This window comes from Procambarus clarkii, chromosome 21 (assembly GCF_040958095.1).
Source record: "Procambarus clarkii isolate CNS0578487 chromosome 21, FALCON_Pclarkii_2.0, whole genome shotgun sequence".
NCBI classification, from domain to species: Eukaryota; Metazoa; Arthropoda; class Malacostraca; order Decapoda; family Cambaridae; genus Procambarus; species Procambarus clarkii.
Genome location: NC_091170.1, coordinates 13,139,099 through 13,155,750, shown reverse-complemented (window position 1 = coordinate 13,155,750; position 16,652 = coordinate 13,139,099). Strand labels below are relative to the sequence as shown.

The following is a 16,652-nucleotide window of genomic DNA, read 5'->3' as shown; positions in this document are numbered from 1 at the left end:
ATGTAACTGTGTTTCCCTGTTAGTTAACACTAAGGCAAAAATATTATTTTCTCGCATTGGCTCCTTAATGTGTTGCAATCAATGTAAATGTGAAAGCAATCTTCAATTAATTCTAGAAAATTTCCTGCTTCATTATCCCATATTTTGATAATCCAGTTTATTCCATTAAAATTAAAGTTAACCCAAATACTATTTGACCTAGCTGCTCTAGATATTTCATCCCATAGATGTTTTGCTTCCATTCTATCTAAGTTTGGTGGCTTGTACAAAACTCCTATTATAGGATTTCTAGTTTTTCGTTTAATTCTAACTAAATAGTTTCTGTGTGTGGCTCAGTTGTGATTCCCTCTTTGAAATTTCAAAATTTCCCTAACATGTATGGCTACTTTCTGTGTTGTTTACTATACCAATATGGTAAACAACACAGTATGGTTTACCATACCATTGGTATGGTAAACCATACCAATGTGTTTACCATACCATTGGTATGGTAAACCATACCATTGGTATGGTAAACCATACCATTGGTATGGTAATGATGTTTTTTTCAAAAAAGCATGTTTTTACCTGTTACAAGGGGTGACATCGATAGTAGGTATATAAAAAGACGGGCCTATTTGAATGCAACTTTGTGTCAAAATTTCAAAGCAATCGGTGAAGAACTTTCAGAGATTACAGCGTGTGTTGCTCTTACGTCCAAAAGATGGCGCTGTTTTTCAAAACAAAAGTATGTTTTTTTCCTGTCACAGGTGTAACATGTATATAGTAGATATAAAAAAGATGCGCGCATTCGAATGCAACGTTGTGTCAAAATTTCAAAGCAATCGGTGAAGAACTTTCGGAGATTAGCGATGTCATAGTTCAGTCGATTAAGGCAGCGTGTGGGATGCTCTCGGACGTAGGTTGAAATCCTCGTCACAGCCCTTGTTGATTTGTTCAAGAAATAGGTCTTAATTATTATGTTTTTATGGAAACAATATCACCTAGAGTAGGAAGAAAAAGAACCTATGATATTTGAATAAAATTATATTTTTATTACTACCAAAATAATATATAAAATACATATAAATATAAAATACATAATTGTAAACATATTGTGCACTAAAATGTTATCTACATCAATTGAACTATATAAATCTTATCATAAACTGACCAAACTTGTATGTATAATCCTGTGTTTTCATAGCTCCAAGTTGAATGAATCTTTTCCCACACTCTGGACACTCGTGAGGTTTTTCTCCAGTATGCACCATTCTGTGGTTCTTCAAATGCTCATTTCGAAAGAATCTTTTGCAACACTCTGGACACTCGTAAGGTTTCTCACCTGAATGCACTAACAAGTGTTTACCTATGTTGCTACGATCCCTGAAACTTTTCCCACACACATCACACCTGAAAGGATATTCTCCAGTATGCAGTAACATGTGATTAATTAGACTGCTACGACTGCTGAAACATTTTCCACACACATCACACCTAAGAGGTTTTTGACCTGTGTGCACCATCCTGTGTTTCTTCATAGTTCCAAGCGTACTGAATTTTTTCCCACACTCTGGGCACTCGTAAGGTTTATCTCCAGTATGCACCAACCTGTGGTTCTTCAAATGGTCATATCGAGAGAATCTTTTCCCACACTCTGGACACTCGTGGGGTTTCTCACCAGAGTGTACTAACATGTGCTTAATCATATTACTACGGTCATTGAAACTCTTCCCACACACATCACAGCTGAGAGGCTTTTCACCCGTGTGCATCATCTTGTGTTTATTTAAATATTCCATTCGGGTGAACGTTTTTCCGCACTCAAAACATTCGTGAGTTTTAACACCAGAATGTGCCATCCTGTGTCTATTCAGAGTTCCAGGTTGGCTGAAACTTTCACCACATTCGGGACACACGTGAGGTTTAAGACCAGTATGCACCATTTTGTGGTTCTCCATATTTCCAAGACGCCTAAATGTTTTCCCACACTCTTGACACTCATGGAGTTTATCACTCATATTAAATAGAGAGAATGAAGTGTTGGCAAATTCTGTCGTGGGGAAGAAATCCTTCCGGAGGTAAAAGCCGAAAAATATATCAGAAAAGAAATTACAACTGTTCTCTTATTTCTCGCTCAAAACTACGTGATCCTAGGTGAGTTTGTTCTCGTATTTATGGTAGTCGTAAGATTGTAGGTGACGTGGTACCTGACTATGCTTAATCACAGGTATGTTGGGCAAACTGGATGAGGTGCATTTAATGATGACCAATGTTTTCAAATTGTAAGGAAATGCGGTTCACTTTACTTTATGTTCTATAAACTGAAAAGAATGTAAGACTAAAGCAAAACTGCAAAATGTTTACAGGCTATTCATGTTCGTGCCACCTCTTGAGTGGCTTAATCTTCATCTATCAATCAATAACAATGTCTATTGACCATTAAGAGATAGATCCAATTTGAACCCCCAAAACATATTCAATGTCTTATCTAAGCTTTAAAGATTTGTGTGACACAACATATATTATGTTTCCTGGACATTTATTTCATAAATTATATATTATTTACCCAATAGATATATATGGAAGTTGTCTCGTTTACCGCATGCTCTTTTCATAGTAGTTTCAATTATTATCTTCAAATAATATAAAACTTTAATAGTATGCCCATATATATATATTTCAAAGTATTGAGCATAGAATGACAAAGTCACACATCAGTTAGAAACCTTACATGTGAAGTGAGGTTGAAAAAGCTTAATTTACGTTCACTAGAACGATGAGGAGTTTGGGGTGATATTATTAAAGAGTACAGTTGGATGAATGCCTATAGCAAGGTAGTATTATTAATGGGTATTTTTTAAGGTATTAAATACATCAACAGATGTATTGATGAAAGAATGGATATAAATTACATAAGACCTAAATGCAGATAACAGCAGAAGGTGTATTGGCTCATTTGAGGCAGCTCCTATTTATATACCCCCCAAACTCATTCATATATATGTCTAACCTACGCTTGAAACAATCAAGGGATTCTTCTTCTATTAAGTTAAGCAGTAATTAGTTCCACAACCCTGTTAAAGAACTAGTATTTACTCCAGATCTTTCTAAATAACAACGTATCCTATTTATCCCAATTGTTTTGTGTTCTGTCTTGTGTTGATACTTTTAATACCCTATTAATTCGAGAATTACGGGTGACATGATAGAGATGTATAAGTCGATGAATGGTCATAACAGATGGGATATTAATAGGGTATTAAAGTATCAACACAAGACAGAACACGAAACAATGGATATAAATTAGACAAATTTAGATTTAGTAATGACATGGTTAAATGATTGGTCAGATGGGATACTTCTAATTTAGCTTCACCTGATAATTGACCTGGTAGATAAAAGAATTTACTACTCTTAGATAAAGATGGTTTTGAGTACACAAGGTTCACGAATATGTTCCAACCTTCGTCCCAATCTTCCTCATCTTTTCCTGAGAAAGTGCGTAAATTAAATGAAGGAAATCAAGTCCTTGTTCATAGCAATAATTAAGACGAAAGGCTGTAGCGTGGCCTGAGTTTGATCTTCGTAAATCACCAGATCAACCATAAATGTGTCTATTTCTGTTTCTGATAAACTGATGTAGTCAAGTTCAGCCACATATGTTGCTGTTTGGTGTTTAACTTGTTCAAATTTACCTGCAACTGCTTGATAATAGCTTTTCAGGTCAGCATAATCAACTGGAAATTGTTTTGGCAAATCATCAAATTTCTTTATCTCACTTGATCACAAATACTCACGTCATTCGTAATGAGAGGGTGTTAGCTGGAGCTCCGATTGTTGTAATATTATTATAGCAATAATGGAAGGTGCAGTGAAGGAACTACTTAAGAACATAAGAACAAGTTAACTGCAGAAGGCTTATTGTCAAATACGAAGCCGCTCCTTTCTATAACGACCCAAACCCATTCATAAAAATGTCCAACCCACGCTTGAAACAATCGAGGGACCCCACCTCCAACACGTTACGCAGTAATAAGAACAAAGGTAACTGCAGAAGGCCTATTGGCCCATACGAGGCAGCTCCTATCTATAACCACCCAATCCCACCCATATACTTGTCCAACCCGCGCTTGAAACAATCGAGGGACCCCACCTCCACCACGTTACGCGGCAATTGGTTCCACAAATCAACAACCCTGTTACTGAACCAGTATTTATTTATATTTATTTACCAGTATATCAGTATTTATTTTCTTTCCTAAATCTAAACTTATCCAATTTATACCCATTGTTTCGTGTTCTGTTGATATTTTTAATACCCTATTAATATCCCCCCTGTTATGACCATTCATTCACTTGTAAACCTCTATCATGTCACCCCTAACTCTTCGCCTTTCCAGTGAATGCAACTTAAGCTTTGTTAATCTTTCTTCATATGAGAGATTTCTAATTTGGGGAATTAACTTAGTCATCCTACATTGGACACGTTCAAGTGAATTTATATCCGTTCTATAATACGGCGACCAAAACTAAACTGCATAATCTAAATGGGGTCTAACCAGAGCAAGATATAGCTTAAGAACCACACCAGGTGTCTTGTTACTAATGCTTCGATTAATAAATCCCAGTGTCCTATTCGCCTTATTACGAACATTCATGCATTGATCCTTTTGTTTTAAATTCTTACTAATCATAACTCCCAGATCTCTTTCGCAATCCGACTTCGCAATCTCAACACCATCTAGCTTGTATCTTGTAACTCTATCATCATTACCTAGCCTCAGAACTTTACATTTATCAGCATTAAACTTCATTTGCCAATCCTTTGACCATTTCAAAACCCTATCTAGATCAACTTGAAGTGATAGTGAGTCCTCCTCCGAATTAATTTCCCTACCGATTTTCGTATCATCGGCAAATTTGGAAATGTTGCTACTCAAACCTGAATCTAAATCATTTATATATATTATAAACAACAGAGGTCCCGGGACAGAGCCCTGAGGTACTCCACTAACAACATTATCCCATTCTGAATTAACCCCATTTATAAGAACATAACATAAGAACAAAGGTAACTGCAGAAGGCCTATTGGCCCATACGAGGCAGCTCCTATTCTATAACCACCCAATCCCACTCATATACTTGTCCAACCCGCGCTTGAAACAATCGAGGGACCCCACCTCCACAACGTTACGCGGCAATTGGTTCCACAAATCTACAACCCTGTTACTGAACCAGTATTTACCCAAGTCTTTCCTAAATCTAAACTTATCCAATTTATACCCATTGTTTCGTGTTCTGTCCTGTGTTGATACTTTTAATACCCTATTAATATCCCCCTTGTTATGTCCATTCACCCACTTGTAAACCTCTATCATGTCGCCCCTAACTCTTCGCCTTTCCAGTGAATGCAACTTAAGCTTTGTTAATCTTTCTTCATATGAAAGATTTCTAATTTGGGGAATTAACTTAGTCATCCTACGCTGGACACGTTCAAGTGAATTTATATCCATTCTATAATATGGCGACCAAAACTGAACTGCATAATCTAAATGGGGCCTAACTAGAGCAAGATATAGCTTGAGAACCACACCAGGTGTCTTGTTACTAACGCTGCGATTAATAAATCCAAGTGTCCGATTTGCCTTATTACGAACATTTATGCATTGATCCTTATGTTTTAAATTCTTACTAATCATAACTCCCAGATCCCTTTCGCAATCCGACTTCGCAATCACAACACCATCTAGCTCGTATCTTGTAACTCTATCATCATTACCTAACCTCAGAACTTTACATTTATCAGCATTAAACTGCATCTGCCAATCCTTTGACCATTTCAAAACCCTATCTAGATCAACTTGAAGTGATAGTGAGTCCTCCTCCGAATTAATTTCCCTACCGATTTTCGTATCATCGGCAAATTTGCAAATGTTGCTACTCAAACCTGAATCTAAATCATTTATATATATTATAAACAACAGAGGTCCCAGGACAGAGCCTTGAGGCACTCCACTTACAACATTTTCCCACTCTGACTTGATTCCATTTATACTAACTCTCTGTTTCCTTTGGTATAGCCATGCCCTAATCCAGCTTAATATAGCACCCCCAATACCATGAGACTATCTTTTTAATCAGTCTTTCATGTGGCACTGTATCAAAAGCTTTGCTAAAGTCAAGGTATACAACATCGCAATCCTTACCACTATCAACTGCCTCAACAATGCTAGAATAAAAGGATAACAAATTTGTTAAACATGAGCGGCCATTTATAAAACCATGTTGCGACTCAATTATTAATTTATGTTTTTCAAGATGAAGACGAATTTGATTTGCTATTATGGATTCGAGTAACTTTCCCACAATAGACGTTAGGCTAATTGGTCGATAGTTAGACGCAAGTGATCTATCTCCTTTCTTAAAAACTGGTATCACATTAGCAACTTTCCAAAACTCTGGCACTCTGCCTGACTCTATTGATTTATTAAATATGGTTGACAGTGGGTCACAAAGCTCCTCTTTGCATTCTTTAAGCACCCTGGCAAACACTTCATGCGGCCCTGGGGATTTGTTTGGTTTGAGTTTTTCTAATTGTTTAATTACATCCTCCCTGGTAACTGCTAAACTAGTCAACCTGTCCTCATCCCCACCCACATAGACTTGTTCGGCTGAAGGCATATTGTTAAGTTCCTCTTTAGTAAATACAGATATAAAATATTTGCTAAAAATGCTACTCATCTCCTTGTCATTATCCGTTATTTGACCTGTCTCAGATTTTGATGGACCTATCCTTTCCCTCGTCTTAGTTCGATATAACTGAAAAAACCCTTTAGGATTTGACTTTGCTTGCTCTGCTATGCGAACTTCATAGTTTCTTTTTGCTCTTCTAATCTCTTTTTTAACATTTCTAACCAGTTGTATGAATTCCTGTTCTAAACTGACTTCCCAATTCTTAATCCTTTTGTACCAAGCTCTCTTTTTACCTATATGGTTCTTTAAATTATTTGTTATCCACTTTGGGTCATTAGTATTCGATCTATTCAATTTGTATTGTATACTACGTTCCTGTGTTTTGTTTATAATATTCTTATATAAGTTATATATTAAATCCACATCGAAATCCCCTATTACGTCGATTAAAAAATTAGAGTCTCATGGTATTGGGGGTGCTATATTAAGCTGGATTAGGGCATGGCTATACCAAAGGAAACAGAGAGTTAGTATAAATGGAATCAAGTCAGAGTGGGAAAATGTTGTAAGTGGAGTGCCTCAAGGCTCTGTCCTGGGACCTCTGTTGTTTATAATATATATAAATGATTTAGATTCAGGTTTGAGTAGCAACATTTGCAAATTTGCCGATGATACGAAAATCGGTAGGGAAATTAATTCGGAGGAGGACTCACTATCACTTCAAGTTGATCTAGATAGGGTTTTGAAATGGTCAAAGGATTGGCAGATGCAGTTTAATGCTGATAAATGTAAAGTTCTGAGGTTAGGTAATGATGATAGAGTTACAAGATACGAGCTAGATGGTGTTGTGATTGCGAAGTCGGATTGCGAAAGGGATCTGGGAGTTATGATTAGTAAGAATTTAAAACAAAAGGATCAATGCATAAATGTTCGTAATAAGGCAAATCGGACACTTGGATTTATTAATCGCAGCGTTAGTAACAAGACACCTGGTGTGGTTCTCAAGCTATATCTTGCTCTAGTTAGGCCCCATTTAGATTATGCAGTTCAGTTTTGGTCGCCATATTATAGAATGGATATAAATTCACTTGAACGTGTCCAGCGTAGGATGACTAAGTTAATTCCCCAAATTAGAAATCTTTCATATGAAGAAAGATTAACAAAGCTTAAGTTGCATTCACTGGAAAGGCGAAGAGTTAGGGGTGACATGATAGAGGTTTACAAGTGGATGAATGGACATAACCGGGGGGATATTAATAGGGTATTAAAAGTATCAACACAGGACAGAACACGAAACAATGGATATAAATTGGATAAGTTTAGATTTAGGAAAGACTTGGGTAAATACTGGTTCAGTAACAGGGTTGTTGATTTGTGGAACCAATTGCCGCGTAACATTGTGGAGGTGGGGTCCCTCGATTGTTTCAAGCACGGGTTGGACAAGTATATGAGTGGGATTGGGTGGTTATAGAATAGGAGCTGCCTCGTATGGGCCAATAGGCCTTCTGCAGTTACCTTTGTTCTTATGTTCTTATGTCACCTATCGCTGGGTTCATGTCTCGCTCTAAGACCGGCCAACACCCCATACTCAAAACTTTCCAATGTATTTGACCCAAAAAATTTCATAGGCTATTAAAATCAGCTTTTCGAAAATCTGGCACTTCAACAGAATTTTCTCCTACAGGTCTATTCCATTCTATGCTAAATCTGATTTCTTTGTGATCACTGTTCCCTAGCTCACTCCCTATTTCGATGTCATTAATTTGTGTTTCCCTGTTAGTTAACACTAAATCTAAAATATTATTTTCCCGTGTTGGTTCCTTAATATGTTGCGTAAGAAAGCAATCGTCAATTAATTCTAGAAAATCTTCTGCTTCACTATTCCCTGTTTTGTTCAACCAGTTTATTCCACTAAAATTAAAGTCACCCATGACGTAAATACTGTTAGATCTAGATGCCCTAGATAATTCAACCCATAGATGCTTTGCTTCCATTCTGTCTAAATTTGGTGGCCTATATATAACTCCTATTATAATATTATTTGCTTTTTCGTATAATTCTATCCAAATAGTTTCTGAGTGTGGCTCAGTTTTGATTCCCTCTTTGAGACTACATTTCAAATTGTCCCTAACATATATGGCTACTCCCCCTCCTCGTCTAATATATCTATCTGTGTGAAATAGTTTAAATCCATTTATTTGATATTCAGCTAATAGTTCTCTATTTTCTACATTCATCCACGTTTCGGTAAGTGCAATAATATCTATTTATTCTGTGCAGACAAGTGCATTTAATTCGTTAATTTTATTTCTTAAACTTCTACTGTTAGTGTAATATACCCTAAGTGAATTGTTATTTTGAGGCCCTTCTCTTTCCCTGATCATTTTGCCAATTCCTTTCTCCCACAAACAAATACTTTTATTATCTCCTTCCTCCAAATTAATTCCCATACCTCTATCTACTAACAGTTTAAATCCAAACAAACACCTGTAACCACTTCTTCCAACGAGTTCGCAACAGCAACAACCCCAGCTCTCGATAAATGCACCCCATCACGAGCATACATTTCATTTCTTCCATAGAAGTGTTCCCAGTTGTCTATGAAAGATATTGCATTTGATTTGCAATATCTTTCTAGCCGGCAATTGACACCAAGTGCCCTTGACATCCATTCATTTCCCACTCCCTTTCTTGGAAGAATGCCACATATGATCGGGATTTCAGCAGAAAGTAAAGGAAGTACCTAAGCAAACATTAGTTGTGGGAGATTCCCAGATAAGGTATTTGGATAGAACGTTTTGTGCTAGAGATAGGGGGAACAGGTTAAGGGTTTGCTATCCCGGAGCTGGCATTGGTGATATTATAAACAACATGAATGATATTATGGCTGGTAATGGGAACAATCCCATTATTTGCATTAGCGTGGGAGGAAATGATGTTGGTCGAGTCAGGAGTGAGGAACTGATTCAGAGGTATAAAACAGCCATAGAGTTAGTTAGGAGCAAGGGAGGAATCCCGATCATATGTGGCATTCTTCCAAGAAAGGGAGTGGAAATGACTGGATATCGAGGGCACTTGGTGTCAATTGCCGGCTGGAAAGATATTGCAAATCAAATGCAATATCTTTCATAGACAACTGGGAACACTTCTATGGAAGAAATGAAATGTATGCTCGTGATGGGGTGCATCTATCGAGAGCTGGGGTTGTTGCTGTTGCGAACTCGCTAGAAGAAGTGGTTAGAGGTGTTTGTTTGGGTTTAAACTGTTAGTAGATAGAGGTATGGGAATTGATTTGGAGGAAGGAGGTAATAAAAGTATGTGTTTGTGGGAGAAAGGAATTGGCAAAACGATCAGGGAAAGAGAAGGTCCGCAAAATAACAATTCACTTAGGGTATATTACACTAACAGTAGAAGTCTAAGAAATAAAATTAACGAATTAAATGCTCTTGTCTGCACAGAAAAAATAGATATTATTGCACTTACCGAAACGTGGATGAATGTAGAAAATAGAGAACTATTAGCTGAATATCAAATATATGGATTTAAACTATTTCACACAGATAGATATATTAGACGAGGAGGTGGAGTAGCCATATATGTTAGGGACAATTTGAAATGTAGTCTCAAAGAGGGAATCAAAACAGAGCCACACACAGAAACTATTTGGATTGAATTAAACGAAAAAGCTAATAATATTATAATAGGAGTAATATATAGGCCACCAAATTTAGACAGAATGGAAGCAAAGCATCTATGGGATGAAATATCTAGAGCATCTAGATCTAACAGTATTTATGTCATGGGTGACTTTAATTTTAGCGGAATAAACTGGTTGAACAAAACAGGGAATAGTGAAGCAGAAGATTTTCTAGAATTAATTGACGATTGCTTTCTTACGCAACACATTAAGGAACCAACACGGGAAAATAATATTTTAGATTTAGTGTTAACTAACAGGGAAACGCAAATTAATGACATCGAAATAGGGAGTGAGCTAGGGAGCAGTGATCACAAAGAAATCAGATTTAGCATAGAATGGAATAGACCAGTAGGAGAAAATTCTGTTAAAGTGCCAGATTTTCGAAAAGCTGATTTTAATAGCCTAAGAAATTTTTTGGGTCAAATTGATTGGAATGGCTTGGGTATGGGGTGTGGGCCGGTCTTGGAGCGAGACATGAACCCAGCGATAGGTGACTTAAATGGGGATTTCGATGTGGATTCAATATATAACTTATTTAAGAATATTCTAAACAAAGCACAGGAACGTAGTATACCATACAAATTGAATAGATCGTATACTAATGACCCAAAGTGGATAACAAAGAATTTGAAGAACCTTATAGGTAAAAAGAGAGCTTGGTACAAAAGGATTAAAAATGGGGAGGTCACTTTAGAACAGGAATTCGTACAACTGGTTAGAAATGTTAAAAAAGAGATAAGGAAAGCAAAAAGAAACTATGAAGTTCGCATAGCAGGGCAAGCAAAGACAAATCCTAAAGGGTTTTTTCAGTTATATCGTACTAAGACTAGGGAAAGGATAGGTCCATTAAAAACTGAGACAGGTCAAATAACAGATAGTGATGAAGAGATGAGTAGTATTTTTAATAAATATTTTGTATCTGTATTTACTAAAGAGGAACTTAACAATATGCCTTCAGCCGAACAAGTCTATGTGGGTGGGGACGAGGACAGGTTGACGAGTTTAGCAGTTACCAGGGAGGATGTTCTTAAACAAATAGTAAAACTCAAACCAAACAAATCCCCAGGGCCGGATGAAGTGTTTGCTAAGGTGCTTAAAGAATGCAAAGAGGAGCTTTGTGACCCACTGTCAACCATATTTAATAAATCAATAGAGTCAGGCAGAGTGCCAGAGTTTTGGAAAGTTGCTAATGTGATACCAGTTTTTAAGAAAGGAGATAGATCACTTGCGTCAAACTATCGACCAATTAGCCTAACGTCTATTGTGGGAAAGTTACTCGAATCTATAATAGCAAATAAAATTCGTCTTCATCTTGAAAAACATAAATTAATAATTGAGTCGCAACATGGTTTTATAAATGGCCGTTCATGTTTAACAAATTTGTTATCTTTTTATTCTAGCATTGTTGAGGCAGTTGATAGTGGTAAGGATTGCGATGTTGTATACCTTGACTTTAGCAAAGCTTTTGATACAGTGCCACATGAAAGACTGATTAAAAAAATAGAGTCTCATGGTATTGGGGGTGCTATATTAAGCTGGATTAGGGCATGGCTATACCAAAGGAAACAGAGAGTTAGTATAAATGGAATCAAGTCAGAGTGGGAAAATGTTGTAAGTGGAGTGCCTCAAGGCTCTGTCCTGGGACCTCTGTTGTTTATAATATATATAAATGATTTAGATTCAGGTTTGAGTAGCAACATTTGCAAATTTGCCGATGATACGAAAATCGGTAGGGAAATTAATTCGGAGGAGGACTCACTATCACTTCAAGTTGATCTAGATAGGGTTTTGAAATGGTCAAAGGATTGGCAGATGCAGTTTAATGCTGATAAATGTAAAGTTCTGAGGTTAGGTAATGATGATAGAGTTACAAGATACGAGCTAGATGGTGTTGTGATTGCGAAGTCGGATTGCGAAAGGGATCTGGGAGTTATGATTAGTAAGAATTTAAAACAAAAGGATCAATGCATAAATGTTCGTAATAAGGCAAATCGGACACTTGGATTTATTAATCGCAGCGTTAGTAACAAGACACCTGGTGTGGTTCTCAAGCTATATCTTGCTCTAGTTAGGCCCCATTTAGATTATGCAGTTCAGTTTTGGTCGCCATATTATAGAATGGATATAAATTCACTTGAACGTGTCCAGCGTAGGATGACTAAGTTAATTCCCCAAATTAGAAATCTTTCATATGAAGAAAGATTAACAAAGCTTAAGTTGCATTCACTGGAAAGGCGAAGAGTTAGGGGTGACATGATAGAGGTTTACAAGTGGATGAATGGACATAACCGGGGGGATATTAATAGGGTATTAAAAGTATCAACACAGGACAGAACACGAAACAATGGATATAAATTGGATAAGTTTAGATTTAGGAAAGACTTGGGTAAATACTGGTTCAGTATCAGGGTTGTTGATTTGTGGAACCAATTGCCGCGTAACATTGTGGAGGTGGGGTCCCTCGATTGTTTCAAGCACGGGTTGGACAAGTATATGAGTGGGATTGGGTGGTTATAGAATAGGAGCTGCCTCGTATGGGCCAATAGGCCTTCTGCAGTTACCTTTGTTCTTATGTTCTTATGTTCTTATGTTCCTCCCTTGCTCCTAACTAATTCAATGGCTGTCCTGAATCTCTGTATTAGTTCCTCACTCCTAACTCGTCCAACATCATCACCCCCTGCACTAATACAAATAATGGGTTTGTTCCCATTTCCTGTCATAATATCATTCATGTTTCCAACAATATCACCAATTCCAGCTCCCGGGTAGCTGGAATATATATATATATATATATATATATATATATATATATATATATATATATATATATATATATATATATATATATATATATATATATATATATATATGTCGTACCTAATAGCCAGAACGCACTTCTCAGCCTACTATGCAAGGCCCGATTTGCCTAATAAGCCAAGTTTTCATGAATTAATGTTTTTTTCGACTACCTAACCTACCTAACCTAACCTAACCTACCTTTTTCGGCAACCTAACCCAACCTACCTATGAAGATAGGTTAGGTTAGGTTAGGTAGGGTTGGTTAGGTTCGGTCATATATCTACGTTAATTTTAACTACAATAAAAAAAATTGACCTCATACATAATGAAATGGGTAGCTTTATCATTTCATAAGAAAAAAATTAGAAAAAATATATTAATTCAGGAAAACTTGCTTATTAGGCAAATCGGGCCTTGAATAGTAGGCCAAAAAGTGAGTTCTGGCTACTAGGTACGACATATATATATATATATATATATATATATATATATATATATATATATATATATATATATTATATATATATGTATATATATATATATATATATATATATATATATATATATATATATATATATATATATATATATATATATATATATGACCGAAAAAGTAATATTAATAATTTCTAACACGAATTTTCTCAATCTTTCGTACATTTCGTACAATTCAAAAATCAATTCTCCAATATTAATTTTTATTTCTAGTCTGACGCGAGCGCGTTTCGTAAAACTTTTCTAAACGTAAAACGAAATTTTCAAATTTCGAAAAAATTACATTGAAAATTACATTTTCAAAGACTTTAGTTTACAAATACACAACTGAATTGAACTTACGCATCTCCGATTTTGTTTATATCTACATTTGAGTGAGGTGGCATTAATAGGGTATTAATTTCATCAACACAAGACAGAACAAGAGGTGGCATTAATAGGGTATTAATTTCATCAACACAAGACAGAACACGGAACAATGGGTATTGAAATGGAAGTGATTGTAGAAAGCCTATTGGTCCATATTTCTTGATGCTTCTATATTGGAGCGGAGTCTTGAGGTGGGTAGAATATAGTTGTGCATTAATTGGCTGTTGATTGCTGGTGTTGACTTCTTAATGTGTTGTTGTCTTAATGTGTAGTGCCTCGCAAACGTCAAGCCGCCTGCTATCGCTGTATCTATCGATGATTTCTGTGTTGTTTACTAGGATTTCTCTGACGATGGTTTGGTTGTGGGAAGAGATTATATGTTCCTTAATGGAGCCCTGTTGTTTATGCATCGTTAAACGCCTAGAAAGAGATGTTGTTGTCTTGCCTATATACTGGTTTTTTTGGAGCTTACAGTCCCCAGTGGGCATTTGAAGGCATAGACGACGTTGGTCTCTTTTAAAGCGTTCTGCTTTGTGTCTGGAGAGTTTCTCATGAGTAGGCTGGCCGTTTTTCTGGTTTTATAGTAAATCGTCAGTTGTATCCTCTGATTTTTGTCTGATAACGTTTCTATTAACAATATCTTTCAGGACCCTTTCCTCCGTTTTATGAGCTGTGGAAAAGAAGTTCCCGTAAAATAGTTTAATAGGGGATATAGGTGTTTGTGTTAGTTGTCTCTTCAGAGGTTGCATGGCGTTTCACTTTCCTTCTTATGATGTCTTCGACGAAACCATTGGAGAAGCCGTTGTTTGACTAGGACCTGCCTTACCCTACAGAGTTCTTCGTCGACTTGCTTTCATTCTGAGCTGTGGCTTAGAGCACGGTCGACATATGCGTTAACAACACTCCTCTTGTACCTGTCTGGGCAGTCGCTATTGGCATTTAGGCACATTCCTATGTTCGTTTCCTTAGTGTAGACTGTAGTGTGGAAACCTCCGCTCTTTTCCACACTCTGTCGGCTATCATCCCGATTGTCTCATCCCCAGGTACGTTGGTAAACAGCGATTCTACGATTTTGCGATTTTTGATGTGTAGTGCCTCGTAGATGCCGAGCCTCCTGTTATCGCTGTATATATCGATGATTTCTGTGTTGTTCGTTAAGATTTCTCTGGTGATGGTCTGGTTTTGAGAAGAGATTATATGTTCCTTGATGGAGCCTTGTTAATCGCCTAGAAAGAGACGTTGTTGTCTTGCCTTTAAAGCTTACAGTCCCCAAGTGGGCATTTGGTGGCATAGACGACGTAGGTTTCCTTTAAGTCATTCTTCTTTGTGTCTGAAGAGTTTTTCATGAGTAGGTTGGTTGTGTTTTTGGTTTTATACTTTATAGTAAATCGTCAATTGTATTTTTTATTTTATTTTCAGTGAAAAGAAACATAAGAAATATTGAGAAAATCCCAGTTGGAATTTTTAATCATACCTTTTCGGTTATATTTATCAATTTCTATTGTATACTACGTTCCTGTGTTTTGTGTAGAATATTTTAAAATGTTATATTTTGAGTTTGTTATAAACAAAAAATGTTATATTTTGAGTCAACATCAAAATACCTTTGTACATCACCCATTGTTGGGTTCACGTCTCGCAACAAAACCGCCACCCCCCCCCCCCACCCATGCAAGGACTTTCTAATCTATTTCAAACAAGAAATTTCTTAGGCCTTAAAATAAGTTTTTCGAAAATCTGGTACTTTAACATAAATTTTTCCTACAAATCTATTCCATTCTTTGCTAAATCTGATTTCTTTGTAATCACTGTTCTCTAGTTCACTCCCTATTTCGATGTCATGTAACTGTGTTTCCCTGTTAGTTAACACTAAGGCAAAAATATTATTTTCTCGCATTGGCTCCTTAATGTGTTGCAATCAATGTAAATGTGAAAGCAATCTTCAATTAATTCTAGAAAATTTCCTGCTTCATTATCCCATATTTTGATAATCCAGTTTATTCCATTAAAATTAAAGTTAACCCAAATACTATTTGACCTAGCTGCTCTAGATATTTCATCCCATAGATGTTTTGCTTCCATTCTATCTAAGTTTGGTGGCTTGTATAAAACTCCTATTATAGGATTTCTAGTTTTTCGTTTAATTCTAACTAAATAGTTTCTGTGTGTGGCTCAGTTGTGATTCCCTCTTTGAAATTTCAAAATTTCCCTAACATGTATGGCTACTTTCTGTGTTGTTTACTATACCAATATGGTAAACAACACAGTATGGTTTACCATACCATTGGTATGGTAAACCATACCAATGTGTTTACCATACACATTTTTAATGGTATGGTGTGTTTACCATACCATTGGTATGGTAAACCATACCAATGGTATGGTGTGTTTACCATACCATTGGTATGGTATGGTGTGTTTACCATACCATTGGTATGGTAAACCATACCATTGGTATGGTAATGATGTTTTTTTCAAAAAAGCATGTTTTTACCTGTTACAAGGGGTGACATCGATAGTAGGTATATAAAAAGACGGGCCTATTTGAATGCAACTTTGTGTCAAAATTTCAAAGCAATCGGTGAAGAACTTTCAGAGATTACAGCGTGTGTT

General features: G+C 36.4%; 1 protein-coding gene across 1 annotated transcript; it reads right to left on the bottom strand.

Annotated features, from left to right (window-relative positions):
- Positions 1–1,127: 1,127 nt before the first annotated feature.
- LOC138367077 (zinc finger protein 708-like) lies at positions 1,128–2,000 on the bottom strand. The gene has a single exon (XM_069328475.1). The coding sequence runs from the start codon at positions 1,998–2,000 to the stop codon at positions 1,128–1,130; it is 873 nt and encodes a 290-aa protein (XP_069184576.1).
- Between the last annotated feature and the right edge of the window lie 14,652 nt (positions 2,001–16,652).